General features: G+C 37.2%; 1 protein-coding gene across 8 annotated transcripts in view; it reads right to left on the bottom strand.

The window, feature by feature from the left end:
- The window catches only part of ARHGEF7 (Rho guanine nucleotide exchange factor 7), a 115,043-nt gene that overhangs the window by 19,584 nt on the left and 79,214 nt on the right, over positions 1-16,245 (bottom strand). For all 8 annotated transcript variants that reach the window (XR_005953646.1, XR_005953647.1, XM_041418001.1 and 5 more), the window contains 9 exons: positions 14,069-14,207; positions 13,122-13,181; positions 11,756-11,902; positions 9,835-9,921; positions 6,357-6,435; positions 4,876-5,015; positions 4,048-4,272; positions 2,944-3,037; positions 38-127 (listed from right to left, as the gene is read on the bottom strand). Coding sequence is in view for 6 of the 8 variants with exons in the window: in XM_041418001.1 (XP_041273935.1) it covers positions 38-127; positions 2,944-3,037; positions 4,048-4,272; positions 4,876-5,015; positions 6,357-6,435; positions 9,835-9,921; positions 11,756-11,902; positions 13,122-13,181; positions 14,069-14,207 (1,061 nt within the window). In the remaining 2 variants the exon portion in view is untranslated. The remainder of the gene's footprint in view (positions 1-37; positions 128-2,943; positions 3,038-4,047; positions 4,273-4,875; positions 5,016-6,356; positions 6,436-9,834; positions 9,922-11,755; positions 11,903-13,121; positions 13,182-14,068; positions 14,208-16,245) is intronic.

Raw genomic sequence — 16,245 nt, 5'->3', positions numbered from 1 at the left:
TAGAAAGTACTGAAATGGGTAGAAATGGCTAACTTACTTGAGTTTAATGTCTGACGTGTTTTGGCACTTGTGCAATATGCTTCAATGACTTTAAGAATTTGAGCATCTTCTTCTAAAGCAGCTGTACCTAGAATCAATGGGAAAAATAGAATTTTAAACATATTGTTTTCTTAATATAGAAAAGCCTTTGTAAATCAGTACAGTTCAGTTGAGACCAAAGTTCAGCCTAATCAAACCTTTAAAGTTATTGTAATAATACAATTGTAAAATTCAAACTTCAGTGAACAAAAGTAACAGTTTAAAAAGACAAATATTATTTTGAAATGCTTAGAAATAATTTGATTCAGAGTAACCACCCACATATTCAAGAAATTTTATGAGCATCTGATATCGTACAGAATGTGTTTTGAAGTGTGAGGACACTCATTCTAAACCAGTCATTTTACTGAAAAACCCCAATATACTCAAGTTATTATACAAACACACAATTCAATATCCATACTATTCCATTATTTAATCAAAGAAATAAAAAAACAGAATACTAATTCACAGAAAACATCTTCAAAAAGCTTTGCATTTGTATGTATATATATATGTGTGTGTGTGTGTGTGTTTGTATGCATATATATCTATAAAAATCAAATTTACCCCTTTCAACAGCACACAATTGAAAAAGAACTCAGAATTAACAACATAACTTCAGTCCAGCGTGCAGAAGGGATCATGTACATATATCTGTGTAAAGTGACTACTCTAAGCTATTCAGACTTCAACACAGAAACAGCACTACTGAACAAATTTAACTATTCAAGCTTGTTTCCAAAAGTCATGCTCCATAGCAAATGTCATCGGGTGACTCAGTAAAAATAGTGTCAAATTGTTGTGTCACAATAGAGTGAACCTCTACCTCTACCATTATTAGTTTAGATTAGAGCAGAAGTCTATGTGCAAAGAAAGACAATTTGTTGTTTTAAAAGCATTTTTCCTCTTTTCCCCTGTGAAATAACCAGGTTTGAAGATTTCCTACTACATGAATCTGAGAAGCCTTCAATATCAAAATGCAGTTGTATTCTCTGCCAGCCAATACATCCTGCTGGGTTTTGTGATTTATAATCACCATAACAAAGCCAACTTTCCAAACATTTGTTGGGACAAGCTAGCTACTGCAGAAATTATCTTGACCCAATATAATTTTCCTACAGCTTAAGAGACTCAGGAACCCTAAAGTATGGGTTATCCCTCTTTCAAGGCAGGAAAAATAATTGGATTTTGTAGTTAGAATGCAGCACCATATAATTACAGTAGCAGAACAAATACTACACTTCTGAAATAGCATTTTGAGGGCAGTCAGTTGAAACATCTCAGTTGTTTTCTGTTGAAATGCTAATTTGACACAGCAGTTCTCAAAACATAGCCCATAAATCCTCTGGATTCCTGAGAAGGGAAGTAATAAAAGCCAGACCTCTCTATCAATATCCTTAAAATTCTATAGAAGTGGGAAACTTTTATAGCTCCACAAAAAAAAAAAAAAATTGTGACAGTTGAAGAAACACTAACAGAAGCTTCTAATTACTGATTAGGGAAGATGAATACCAAGAACCTGTAAGAAACACACCAAAGAATACCCTTCAATAAAAGTTATCGAATCAGGAGTAGGACAGTGTATTTGCAAACTACAGACTCCTTCCTTCCTCCAAGTAAAAACCCTTAACTACTCCCACTGTGTTCTTTAACAATTGCTAAACCTGCAAGTTGACAGCTTCATCATCATCATTACAACTACTGAATCTCCATTCTCCAGCATCTGAAATGATACTGTATTACAGTACTTTCATTTTTCCTAAACAGATTCCTTGCTGTAAGGATAAACCACGCTGAACTACAACATCCACCTGCACATCTATGAACAGAGAATCACTCTGCTCATTACCTTAACCTTTGCACCATGAAATTCACGGAACATCAGAAGGACTAACACCTCAGATAAAGCAAGAGCACCCTGAGGAAAAGCTTTTTCTCTCCAACTCCATATAAGCCTGTGAAAGACAACTGCCACAATAACACACTTCATGCACTGAGCACTCATGGCACAGACTCTTAAAAAGCCCACGAGCAAAAGACAGACACAGAGAAACAAAAGCAACAGCAAAAATCTGTCCAATAAAACACCCTGTCTTTTATTGATACAAGTAATCAGATTATTCATTCACTCACATTTCTAAGGAAGAATTACAGCAACTCTGGCAAGTAAGTGAATACTGTGTTTGCTTGATAACATTAATGCTTCCTCCACTTCAAATTATCCCAACATCCAGATTTTGACCTCTCTCTTTCTGTACATTACTAAGTCTCAAATCAGATCAGCATTTTTCTTCAGAATTCAGGCAACCTAACTATCTGCAATTTATTTAGATACAGACATGAGCAAATGTCTTTTATTTACAGGAGATAAGAGAAGACTGTTGGATCCTAGAAGAAGTGATTGTGGAAGCAACTTGCCTTCAAATCAGCAGCAATAACCAGCTTTCCAACCCCCAGGGACAACAGAAGCTCCGACAAACACCAACTAAAGAACACAGCTATGAAGAGTAGCTGTGCAAGAGTGGTTCAGTATCACCACCTTGTTGTTTACAGTACTAAAGATAGGTTTACCTCACTGAACTTCACCTGGCTCTCTAGTGAACCTCCCTTCCTTCTGTAACAAACAGAAATAGGCACTTCACAGTAGACATCCACTGTAGCAATCAGCAAAGCTCTACAAATGCCATCATGGCATAAGATGACTATAATAAATCATCCTCTGGAGATACCTACCTCTCTCCCCTGACATGAGCGAGGAAAGCAGGTGACTTGCTTACACTGTACACCTAACTCTTACAGAAATTAAACTGACGTTAATTCCACCCTTTGTATTATGTAGATATTTGTTCAAATCTCTCTTACTTTTTCTCAGTGCAAACTCTTCATCCGATGGCTTCCGCTCTGGCTTGCGTTTGGGAAGCAGCTTTTTCATGGTTTTAGGGCTTTTACTGAGATCCTGTACAGGAAAAATAAAAAGTAGAGCTTCTAGACAGCATTTCAAGAATTTAACTTCTAAGATGCATACAGGAATTACTAACTAAAAACCTTTTAACAGCACCAAAATTCAGTTTACTAATATTTTTTGCCATGTTCAATTTGCTTAAATTGGTAGATTTCTTCTCTACCTTTCCTCCAACTATACACACAGCCAAGTATTTTTTTATCTGTTCTATTAACAGAAATATACATAAAACCTGCTGCAAAGGCATTCAGCCTGTTTGGGAGCTAGAGTGAAGAGAAGAGGCAGGAATACATTAACAGATCTTTTTCCTGAACAGTTGAAGAGACAACCCATTTCACTTGTCTAGTGGGAAGCAAGTAAAAAAGGACCTAACAAGGAAGCTTGGCAGGTACTACACCCTTCAAAGCCAAAATCTGTAAAAGTCTGTTTTTACAAAGGTCTACAGGAAAAAAAACCTAAAACCAATACAACAAACAAACAAAAACCATAAACAAACAACAAACCCAGCAGCATTTCTGCTCAAAATGTGGTCACGGTAATTTACAGGAACAATACTAAGTTTCAGGACCAAAAGGAAGATGCTGGTCTACCTTTTACCTTAAGGATAGAATACGTGTTCTATGAAAATACAGAACAAGAAAGTAAAAAGGTGACTGAGCAGGACCTACCAAAGATGACCAAGGTAGGTTTTGAACATTATTATATGATAAACACTATAAAGATAATTGAGATTTTAATACATTGGTGAATTTAGTGGCCTACATATGAAAGCATAAAAGGATTTAAATTATAAAATAAGCATATAGTACAGCCAAACAGAAGAATCTCTTACAGCAGCTAAGTTTCAATACAAGTCTTGCACTGCAGATCAACTCTCACTCTTTCCCTGTTTATGAGATTTACAAAATTAAAGGAAAGTCACATACACACAGCCACCAAAAAAGAATTTACAACTTCCTGCTGAAGGCCTGGCAGTGTCTTGTTTCTTGGCTGCTGCACCTCACCTCTTTATAGCAAAGAGCTGCTGAGGGCCGCAGTGGAGGCGCGGGCCGCAGGCAGCTCAGGCTCCAAGGCTTGGGCGTTTTGGGAGGCTCCAGCGGTCCCCAGTTTATCGTGGTGTGTGGAGTCCCATGATGCGAGGGATGAGGGAGAGTGTGGTAGGCAGGAGTCAGTGGTATTGGCTTGCTGTCTGAATGCTTGCTGGAGGGAGTCACTGGGTGGGAAGGAAGCTGTCAAACACGATGGGAAAGGAAAGAAGGCATATTATCATAATGTAGACATAGTGTCCTCAAGGAAATAATCCCACTTGCTAGAGCATTTCTGTTTATTACAGCTGCCCTTCAAAAAATTTTGCACTAAAGTATTTTTTGGAAAAAAGGAGCTTAATTTTTTTTATTGTCTACCACAGACAGAGCACAAACTAAAGATAGAACAGCTACAAGCAGCCCTGCGCCCACTTCTCTCACCACTAAGGGTGGAGCTAAATTTAGAACCATTCATATCCAACAATTCAAATGCAGAACCCAAAAGAAATTACTGTTTCTCCACAGCCTGTCAAGTACATCACCAATTACAACCTACTGTTCTAAGTATACTTAAAAGATGGTGATGTATGCACTTGGTCAAAACAGAAGAAGTAATGATAATGAACTTTCTTTCACCCCAGTTAACTGTTACACTGAGTTTTAAGCATTTATTATCTTTTTACCTATTAAACTACAGTGACAAAATTCAGTTCTTGTTACTAATGGCTAAAAAAAAAAAGGCTTTCCATGGTGTTATATTTGCCAGACAACCTAATTATAACCTAATTCTGCTCGTTCCTTGCTTACCGTGTGAGATGGCACAGAGTGAGGTTTAATGGTGGGATTCCCAACAGTTGTGACTTTGGTTTGCTTCTGCAGGTGATCCACCCATTCATGCAAATCTTGTTGGTTGTTACAAGATACTAATATCCTTTCAATCATATTTCCTAGGTGATAGACACCAGAAAGACATAGGAAATGAAACAAGAACAGTTTAGTCGATCTGACATGATTTTATTTCTTAAAACCTTCTGTTCTCTCAATACTAAGCAAAAATTTAAATCATATTTTCAGTACAACGCCATCCCACTGTTCCAGGTTGTAACAAACATCACCTCCATGTATTTATTCTTAGCTTAGTACAGAGGTTCTACTTTTTTCCTCTAACTCTAGTAATTAAGCACAACCTTAAATGACAAGAGTAGGAGACAGGCTCATCTACCAGCCTTATGCTTCTCCATCTTCCCCAGTAAAGCCAGAACACAGCCTAAAATGTCATTGTTGAGTCTGTACACTACAACACAGGAAAAGTTATATAATAAGAGTTCACCAGTTTTCTCTCAGAAGAAGGCATAAAATCAAAGCTAAGGCAAAATTCACTTGTTATCTCAACCAAAGATAACTTCCACTTCTGCACCATATAATCATTTAACGCCATTTAACCCATTGCATTCCCCTTGCGGTCAGCCTCATAGCTATTATTGCAAAAAACCACAATTTTTTTCTCAATATAAACAATTCTTTCCCCTGTGACTCATGGCATTGATATCATACTTGAGACAGTCAAAATTAGTTTCTTTCAATGCAACCTGCTTGGATGTAGAACTGATCCAGGAAATTAATGAAGATACAAAACTCCACCATGGGGACCCTGCACTGCCCTTTAAATTGCCACAGGATATACATGATGAAATGAATGACTAAACTGATAGAAATTACCTATAAGCACAATGGCAACAATCATTAACATCAGAGATGCTAAAGAAGCATCTTGTTTTCTCAGAAAGAGGTGGAAAATTTCTAGAAGAAAACTCTTGCTCAAAGCTTTTCCAGAGTCTCTTGAATTCTTTCAGTAAATAGTGTACTTGGAACTGCTTCATCACAAAAGATCTTCTCCAAGACTGCTGCCTCCATTCATTAAGATACAGAAATTCCAGGATGAATCCCATGCAAAGAGCTCCTTAACTGCTTAAGAGAATCAGTAAAAACCAACCTTCAAGTGAGGCTCTGGGTAGCTGTGTTACAAAGCCTGAATAAACACGGGATGGCTGAGGCTGTAAGGGACCTCTGTAGGGCCCCACTGCTCAAGCACAGACACGTGGAGTGGTTACCTGAGATCACGGCCAGGGAGCTTTCCAGTACCTCCAAGGACAGCCATCTCCCCAGGCACCTTGTGCCAGTGCTTGGTAACCTCACAAAAAAGTTTTTTCCTCTATTCAGAGTGAGCATGATGTTTGAAACAGTATATGCTGGAATCACTAGTAAATAAAAATACTAATGGGCAATACCTGATATTTCAAATGCATTTTTATGGTTTTCACTGTCTTCTAGCTTTGTAATAGTCATTCCTGTCATAGGCAGTTTTCCCTTAAAAAGAAAAAAGACATCGATATTAAATACAAAACACATAAAAATATTACCAATTAAAGAAAATACTAACTTTAAGCTCTAAAAGACATTCACAGTAAATTGACACATACACCCCAATGGGTTTAAAAACATTCAAAAATCCATACAAACATCTCACAATGGGAGTTTTTCATGTGTCCAACTTCTGCAAATATCTGTGATGTCAGTAAGTCTAGCTGATACCTATTCAGGCTACAAAATCCATACAAACACAATATGGATCATTCCTCAGTCTCAGGTTCTTGAAACTGAGACCTTCAGGATCATATTACTGGAGGCAACAGTGACTCTTCTTCACACTCATTTGTTTGTAAACTGTCTTATTAGCTCCCAGAATAAGGTCTGTAGGACAAGTAAATTTATAATGGAGTATTTCACTAAATAAATACATCAACTATTTACTGAAGATTTATTTCTCTAACAAAGCCACAACTAAATTCCCTCATGGAAATACTTTGAGGGGGGAAAAAAAAGCAGTGAACACCTTCAAATTTATAAGTTTTCTTCAGAAGAACATAGTAATTTTTCAGGAGATCCCATTTTAAACCCAGTCAAGCAGGGAAAAAAGAAATCAGTTTAGGATAACTTTTTGACCCTTTAGAAACACAGATGAATAAATAAAATTGAGTATTTTTGGGATGAAAGGCTTTACTGAAAATGAAACTTCAAGAAAAGTTCTTTACGACATCCTGTATTCTCCTGCACAGAAACACTATTCAGCAAATACTGGCAAAAGCACAAATACTATGTACTGTGGAATTTTGGCTCCGACACAGCAGAAAGAATAAAAAACAACTTTATGTTTTCCTCTTTCCTAAAGACAGCAGAATGGACAAAGGTTTCTCAGAAGCTAGAAAAGGAAAAATCACTTGGTATTCTGTAGGCACAGAGCATGCTCAGGCCCAAGATACCAAAGAGAAAGGAGGAGTTCTCTAGTGGCAGCTTCCCCAGTGAAGGAAACATGGTGGCAATGTGCACTGTCAAAGGCAGCTAAAATTTGCTCTTTTGCCTTTTTTCCTATGTCTGCTGGTTCATGAATAACACAGCATAAAACCACAACAAGAGAGACGTGCAAGAACTGCTGATAGGGGTACCCTGGAGACAGATCACCTGAACCACATGGCAAGAAAAAATACAAAGTCAACAAAATAGAAAACTGAAGTGAACTGGTGAATCATTTGTATTTCCCTTCTTTTAACAAACAATTCTGCAGCCCTCCTAAGAAGTATGGTCCTTGCCTCTTGTGACTTCACCTTACCACTGCTAAAAGTTCTTCCCATTAGCTCATATGGTAGATATCAGCACTATCAACCAGAAAATCTGAAGCCTGACAAGTGGGCTATTCAGAAATGCAGGGAAGGTGTTATGTAGGATGATGCCTCCATCATCCTACATAATTATTCCTGGCATAATTTCCCTGAGAATGACTGGGAGAACTGCATCATTTTCTGCCCATATCCATCCCAGTTCTGAGATGTGAACCTCAGAAAAAAATGTCCAGAAGGCCCACATTATGCACTCTAGACATGGGCTCTGATCAACTGTCTCAGACACAAACAGTGATGAAATAATTTCACCTTGCTGTGTCGTCATTAAAATCTGAGACATTCTCAGCGCTGGGACTATCACACATGAGGTTGTGAGGAAATGAAGAGTTTTGCTTTCCTGAGATGGTTGGACAGTGAACACTACGAAAGGGCTGTGGCCATTCTGACTAGAAGCTGAAGACAAGTCACAGAAAATGGCTTATTTATTTATTGAAAATTCCTGTACATCTAGGGGATAAAGTGGCTAAGAAGAAGAAATGCAAGTGATAGGAGAGGAAAAATAAAAGCTTGACAGACTGTTTAATTTCATGTTGCTTGTTACCATACTAAATCTCCAGTCAGCTGCTTTGTAATCGGTACAGAAGAATCTATCCTCACCAGAAATTCTGACTGTGCCACTTGGAACACAGAATAAACCTGCCTTTTCCACTGTCTTTTTCCATCAACACTGGGATAATTAGAAGTGCCACAAACTTAACTGTCCACTTGAACTGCCTAACGCAGCAGTATTTCAGACAAATCCATTGACAATTGTGGCAGGTAAGGTACAAATCCAAACAAATTTTGGAATTTAATTGCTCTTAATTTAAAAAATAAAGTCATATTTTTGTGACTGACTGTGGTTGATCACATAGGAATACCAAATGACCAACCTTCAGCATTCCTTTGAAGGAGGCAAATCACTGCTCAGGAGAAAGGAATTAACAGTTCAAGTGTCTGTTTTATAGAAGCATTTCTATAAAATTCAGGTGAAATCTCTGTCTCCTTTTAGAACCTGGTTGCAGTTTTCCCCTGTCTTTTGGTATTTTACTGTGATGCCCCAAACCTAAATGGCATTACTTGAACATTTACAAGACTTGGGAAGTCAGGGATTGCACATTTGCCTCTCTGAGCAGTCTTTGAAACTATACAGCCAAGATGCAAGTGTTTTTGTGAAACAGAGCCTAGAGCTGCAGGGGAGCCAAGAGAAATGGCACCTCTGCACTACAGCAGTTGTTCCACCTCTGGAACAGGCCTGTGGGACAGCCACAAGTACTCAGCTAGGAAACTTGGGAGAGAGCTCAAAAACTGTCTAGTGGCTGTGAGCAGAGGATTTGTGAAGTGAAACACCTGGTGCCAAGGTCCCTAGGGCCATCTTGTATGCATTTCAGGTGGTGTTACACTGGAGAGCCTGAGGCTGGGGCCAGGAACTGAATGTCAGTCCATGTACTTATCGTTTCCCACAGTTAGAGCGTCAAGTGTACATTTGGAGCATGCCTTCCACTTCAGCTTCATCCAGATGGAATCTAGTTTGTGAGCCCCAAAACAACTTCTACTCTGTGACTCAGTGCTCATTAAACAGAAAAAACTAAAAGATGAATTTTGAAAGTGTGCCATCAATTCCAAGATAAAACACTCATGTGGATGCATCTAAACAAACTGATGGTAACAGCCTAATTCACACTAATGAAAGCTTTAGGGAGCTGTGCAATTTTGTTAAGTCTCAAGCAGCAGTCAAAAACCACTAACAAACCTATGCAGCAACACTGGTTTCCCACATACATCTCAAAAGCTACCAATACTTCCTCTCATCAGCTACTCCTAGCAAGGTAAAAAAACTAATGTCTCCTTGGTGATAGTCACATCTACAAAGAAAATCAAACCCTGGGGTTCTAGGGCAGAATTTTGGAAGACAGATGACCACTTCTTATTGCAGATATTACCTTTTATATTTATAAATATAAAAGTTTAAATAGAAAGTTTCCTATGAAATATCATTTGGAAAGAACCCCCAACACATTTTCACACGTACGTAAATGTAGTACTTTACCTGATAGATAAAGCCACTCATTCTTGGGCTGGCAGACAACATCAGCAAAATGTTAGGGAAGAGAAGAAGATACCTTTCATTCTTTTCCTTGTTAGAAGAAGAAAACAAAAAAGTAAACACACCATCACAAGTCCCCTCATCCATTTTCTATTACTAAAATCTCTCAGCATTATAACTGGATGATTACTCCACAAATATTTGATCAGTGCAAAACTATTTCTCCATTGTATTTAGAAAATTAAAAAAAAAAAAACCAGAAAAAAAAAAAGGAAATAAGAAGACAGAATTACTTATTTTCTATTTGAAAAGTGCTACTAACATATGCCTATACTTTTATCAGAAAAGTACAGCCTTGTATTTTAAAACAGGATTTTTACAGTCTGGGTGAAATACTGACCTTGCTTAATATGATAACAACTGTGTGGCCAATTTCAGTAAAACCAAAATTACATACTGGATCTATTTCTTCCTATAATTTAGATGGATATAGTTACAGTCATATCAAGACTGTGGTCTCTCAAATTGGAGATCAGATTTTTAAACAGTGGATTATGCTTACAAGCAAAGGAATAATTAGTATAGTCACAACAAAAGCACTCATTACTTTGTTCTGGTTTTAATTTTCTGGCTTCATGTATGGTTTCATCCATTGTGGTTTTGTTTTGGGGTATTTTTATGGAATGAGGAGTAAGTTTACTCTGAATCTACTGCTATAAACAATAAAAGGGAGAAGCACTAAAGTGTAATATTTTAATAACAACATAAGTACATCAAGTGACAAAGCCACCATCCTAATTTCAAGCATCTTTGCAAAATTACAAGTCCTTAGCAGGTTTTAATGTTTTTAAGTAAACATTTAAAAATGTCTATATCATTTTTAGAAAGACAAAACCTAACCCAGTTGCTGTTGCACAAATGAAGTTGTCCTGTATCTTGTCAAAAAGCTGCAATGCTAAACAGAAACTTCTATAAGTCCATTACATTTGACATTTTACTTCATGATGAGAGTGGGGAATGGTGATTTGTTTTGCTGGCTTCAAAAAGAGACATGACTGCAGAAGATGCACTATCAGCTCAACTGAATCTTATTTATTTACTTTAACACCTAACAAAATATCTGAGAGAAAAATATCAAGTGACTAACTTCTAAATATTCAGTTGCATAAACACTTTATGGACCTCTTTGTTCTAAGGGAGGAAATGGACTGAATGAGGCTGCAATTCAAAAGCTCTCATCAGATTCAAAGCCTCGTGGATTTTTCAGAACAGCAAGCAATGAAAACATGTCAGTAACCTGTACAACACTGCCTTTCTGTTAGCACTTGCTTTTCCGATTGTTTTAACATCAGTTCTGGTAGGACAATTTTTCTTTACGTTTTATTTGCTTCTTTGGTTAGAAAAAAAATCACCCAACTTCGTCACTTTTAACTTTCTAATTTATCTTCTTATTCTATTTCTCAAAAAGCATTTGGTATTCAAGCTTGTATTTCAAAATTAATTACTTCAGCAATGTGCCCACAACAGCCACAAAGAGTTTGTCTCAGACACCTTACAACATAAAACTTCAAACCTTTTGCTATTTAAAACACACTGTAATAACTGCTATGCACAATGATCCTGTAACACAACAACACATGGAAAATCTTGTTCAATTATGCCCTCTGAAAAAAGCCCTGCAAAAATCATCTTACAATATTTATAACTACTGTATTTAGTCACTTTTCAGTCAATTTTACAGAAGAGACCATCTATCTTCAAGGAATTTATTTCAGGTTTTGTAAAATATGCCTTAAATCAACACAGAAAGACTTTAGCTTAGACTACCATCTCTGAAGCAGTCTCTTTATTTCTGTTGTATAATGATTATAATGAATTTTATTCAGAATTGGAAGAGTGACAGTAAAGATGAGAAGGACATTACCTCACTTCCAGCACACTGAATCATGACTTGGGACATGTAAATGACATTGCCAAGTGTTTTGATGTCCTCTCCCTCCCAACAGCGAATAGCTTCTGTCAGTATTTGCAGTTCAAGTTCTTTCCGTTTCCGTACTTCTTGACATTGTGCCTAACAAACACAGGGAAAACATCATCTCTACAAACTCTACCAGTCTGGAATGGGTTAAGGGTAGAAATACCCCTACAGTTGTATTTACTGCTGCTGTGCTTGTAAGATACAGAAGACAGCATCTTACTTAAAACATGTTCATTTAGATGACTGCTACCGATTTTATAAACTAATTCTACTAAATTAAATATTATGGATTTTCAATACATTGACTTCAATTACCATTCCAAATTCAGTCATAGCTCTGTTACTCAACTTTCTCCTTCCTTTATACTTCAAAATTTGGTATGACTAACCAAAAATGGACATGCTCAGCAGCAAAGAGTAACAGCTGTCAGAAATACACATCTATACAACAAAGTATAGATGAGACATCTTTCAGTAAGAAGAGACATGCCACTTGTGCAAACCTGAGTGTTTATAACCTTGTGTTCCTACTTTTATTAAGTAACTCCATCCTGCTCTAGTACTGTTTATTTGAATTTTTCTCAACAGAATTGATTCCTCTTGTTTTTATAGCACCCAAGAGGATGTAACTCACAAACCTCTTCTGAACACTGATAACACTAAATTTCTGATTTAAAAAATAAAATATGTCAAGTTATCATCAGCATACATTCTTAAGAGGAAGCAAAACACATTCAGTTTCTTGTAACTGAGACTGCATTAATCATTGCTTGTTGCAGCTGAAGCATAGTTTTTTTTTGGTTTTTTTTTTTTTTTTTTTTTTTTGTAAAGACAGTAGCAGACAGCTTATCTGTTCAAATTAGGCTTCCTGTTCCAATTATAACCAGAAGTTTTGCATCTTCTGAACTTCACTAGCACTTTTCTCTTCAACCTCTCTCAAATCCAATGCCATTCCCTGAGAAGGAATGCAAGTAGGAAAAAAAAAATCAGAACATGTACTCATTTGTTGTAAAGAAGCCCTTCTTCAGGACACTAGTCATGCAAGCACTAGTAGAAAGGGAGATGAAGTATGATGAGAGGGCAGACAAAGAGCTGTAAAATTCTTTGCATAACTCTTACACCAATAGTCTACTTAGTACAACTCCCCAGCAAATTACATCCTTAGCTCTGCCTACACACAGCATTGATTTCCAGGCTTTTAAAAATTTATTACACATTTATGAAAAAGCTTCACTTTTTTAAGTAATAGAGGAAGATGTAATTAGAAAACATTCTACTTAAAATATATAATCCATTCTTTTATCACTCTTACAGAAAGATTTTTGAAGGCAGTCATGGATTTTTGAATATCTGGACGATCCGGATGATAATCCTAAAAAAAATGGAGAAAACATTCATAAAAGGTTCAGTTCCAGCAAAATTAATTTTAAAAATTGTTAGAGGCTTAACTAAAACCAAATAAACAATTCTGCAAAATTGAGGTTGTAGACTGATCTAGTCTCCTCATGGCCTTCTCATATTAAAACCCTGGTGGGTCTGGCTTGTAGTAGAACTACAGTTACTTAGCACAGTCCTAGTTATATTAAAATAGAGCCAAAGAAGTTTTACAAGACCTAGTGGATAAGAGATTTTGAAATCTCAAGAGGAAAGAATTAACAGAGCTTTGTTTAGCAGGTTAGCTTTGTCACAAAGGTGATTTCCTACATACTACCTAGCACGTTCTGCTGTCACTGGCTGGCAAACCAATCGGTGTGACAAGACCCCCACACTTTCTATTCCTCTCTTTTTTTCCACTCCAAACATACAACCTATAAAATCTAAAGGTGAAAAGAGTAGGTCCTCAAACACCTTCTTGTCCTATAAAGATCACTTTTGGACAGTGCTCACTAGAGGTCAGAGGGACTATTTTGCCAATGTGTTCAGCACACTGAAGTGAAAAGCAGCACTCCCTCTGCAAGATAAAGTGGCCTCAAGTAGTGTGCAGTGGACACATTCAATGTCAAGTCAACTGAAGACCCTGATAAGACTGTTCTAGGAGTGTTGTTTAGCTTCCCTGGATAGTTTTACTTTAAATGTTTATCTTTAACAGGAGGTTTTACTGCACTGACTTTTACATAAACCACTGCAGCCTGTAGTTTAGAAGGCTGACTGAAGAGCAAGCAAATGCAATTTTGGGTCCCATCATGTTTGACATGTACCTTTAAAATAATTGTTGTCAAATCATCATTAAGCTGGAACATAAATGCTGATAAGATATACCTCCATGTGCCTTTCAAGTTCTTTGAGTAACGTGGGGTATTTATCCAGACGCATAAAAGGTTTGCTGAGGCCCGTGGTCAGTACAAGGATCCCTGGGCTGTTTGCACCTTTCATCTCCATGAATTCTCCTAGTTCCTCACTGTGTACACAAGATATTTAAGCAAAGTAAGATTAAATTATCAAAACAAATAAACTACATTGGATTCATGATTCAATATTTTACCTGCAATGAACTATGCCAATAAAATAGAACGCCAAAAAAATTAATTAAAGTACCACTTAAGTGCTGTGACCAGTTTGTGTATTAAATAAAATACAGGAACAAAGCCATGTGCAAGTCTGGGATCCAACCAGGGAAAAACATACATAGGAAGAAATTTACTGTTCTAGACAATCAGTGCTCAAAGACAGTTCCTAAATGTTGCACCATTCAACCAACAATTACAGAATGGAGCTGTATTTTATTACTCAGCTCTTTATTCTAGTAAAACCACATATGACTCTAGAGGTGGCTTACACAAGAAATACACAAGAATGAGTCAAATGCTTCATATACAATTAAAAAATAGGTGTTTTCATGGTGTCAGGCACTAATAAGAAAACGGAACATGTCAGAAGGCTTTTTTTCTCTCACACTTACATGTTTAATGACCTTATCTCACATCCAAGGTGTTAATGCAAAAAAATTATCAACATTCATACAAATGGTAGAAATAATCACGTGCAGTCTATTCTCTAATGAGCTAGGGTTTCATTAAGCGTGGACTTATACAACACACTTCTTTTCACAGCAAAGCCACCGTAAGAAATCCATTCTCTCCACGTATCATCAATTGCTACTTCCTCTCTCCAGATATTTTTGGTTATTCGAATAAATTAGAACTGGCCCAGCCCCTCAACTTTCACAACAACTCAGTTAAAACACCAGATCTGAGAATTTCAGCTCCCTTTGCTGTCAAGGAAACACAATAACTACATCTTCTGCTTACAATGCAGAGATTTTAGAGAACTATGGTGGAGGAGGACTAGCTTTTCAAGAGTTTAAATCACCAAGAACAAAATGAACCCTTCTCCATTCAGAATGGAAGATATGGCAGCATCTGGGCTGATTGCCAGGCTTAATAAAATACAAGATGCAAAAGAACACAGAATTCTAAAGGCAAAAATCCATGTAAAAAAATTCAGAAAGTCATTTATTAAAAATGTAACATCTTACTGCATTCAAGACACACACATACTCCTTCCCACTGCAGAACAAGTGACACTGATTATTCATGTCATTTGTCCAAGTAGATGAAGACAACAGAACAAGAAAACAAACATGGTGCTTAGGGGCATGATTTAGTGGTGGACTTGGAAGTGCTGGGTTAACAGTTGGATTATGTCTTAAGAATCTTCTTCAACCTAAATGATTCCACAGTTCTATGAACTGTGACCTTCCCATCCCAATGTAAGTGCTCTATCCACCATCCCACCTGGATCATTCACCTGCCAGATAGCAAAGTTCCACCCAGTTCACAGGAAAGAAGGTACTTTTCCATACAGTTTACTGCAAGTTTACTTGTCTTCAGATTAGTTAATTGGAATTTACTTACACTACTTTGTTTAAGTATAGCCAGCACTATTTCTGAATTGTCAGGTTCATCATCATTTTACATCACCTCTTTCAAGAGCTTTCTGTCCCCATTCTAAGGGGGCCCAGGGTCTCCTCGGTGCATGCATTTGTGCCATTTCAGCTGCTTTTAACTACAGAGTGCAGAAAGAGGGTCAGGGGCTTTCTCAACATCTGCTGTGCATTTTAAAGATGCAGAGAGAAGAGTTGGGCACATTTGGGAAAGACCTTGCATCCCTCTTAAGCAGGATGTATCAGCAGCTTCAGGCCTTCTAAATCAGCTTGCAACATAAACAGGTTTCAGCCAAAATTAAAACTCCTCAAAAAACTTCCTACAATACCTTGCATGAAGGACTGTAATAATGCAACACAGATGAACCGGAGTACTTTTTGAGCTTAAATTTAAATTTAAGTAATGCTAGCCAGCTCTGAATAGCTAGAGGCTGAAAACCTCCTTTGCCTAACACTTCCTTAATCACAGCCCTTGTTTAGCATAAAATCACACCACTTCAGAACTTGACAGCAGACTGCAGTGGCACCCTAACAAAACTACAGATTTTGCCTT

Source organism: Onychostruthus taczanowskii, unplaced genomic scaffold (genome assembly GCF_017590055.1).
Source record: "Onychostruthus taczanowskii isolate IOZ18803 unplaced genomic scaffold, ASM1759005v1 scaffold58, whole genome shotgun sequence".
NCBI lineage: Eukaryota > Metazoa > Chordata > Aves > Passeriformes > Passeridae > Onychostruthus > Onychostruthus taczanowskii.
The sequence above is the reverse complement of the archived record's forward strand: the minus strand, read 5'-3'. Positions and strand labels throughout refer to the sequence as shown.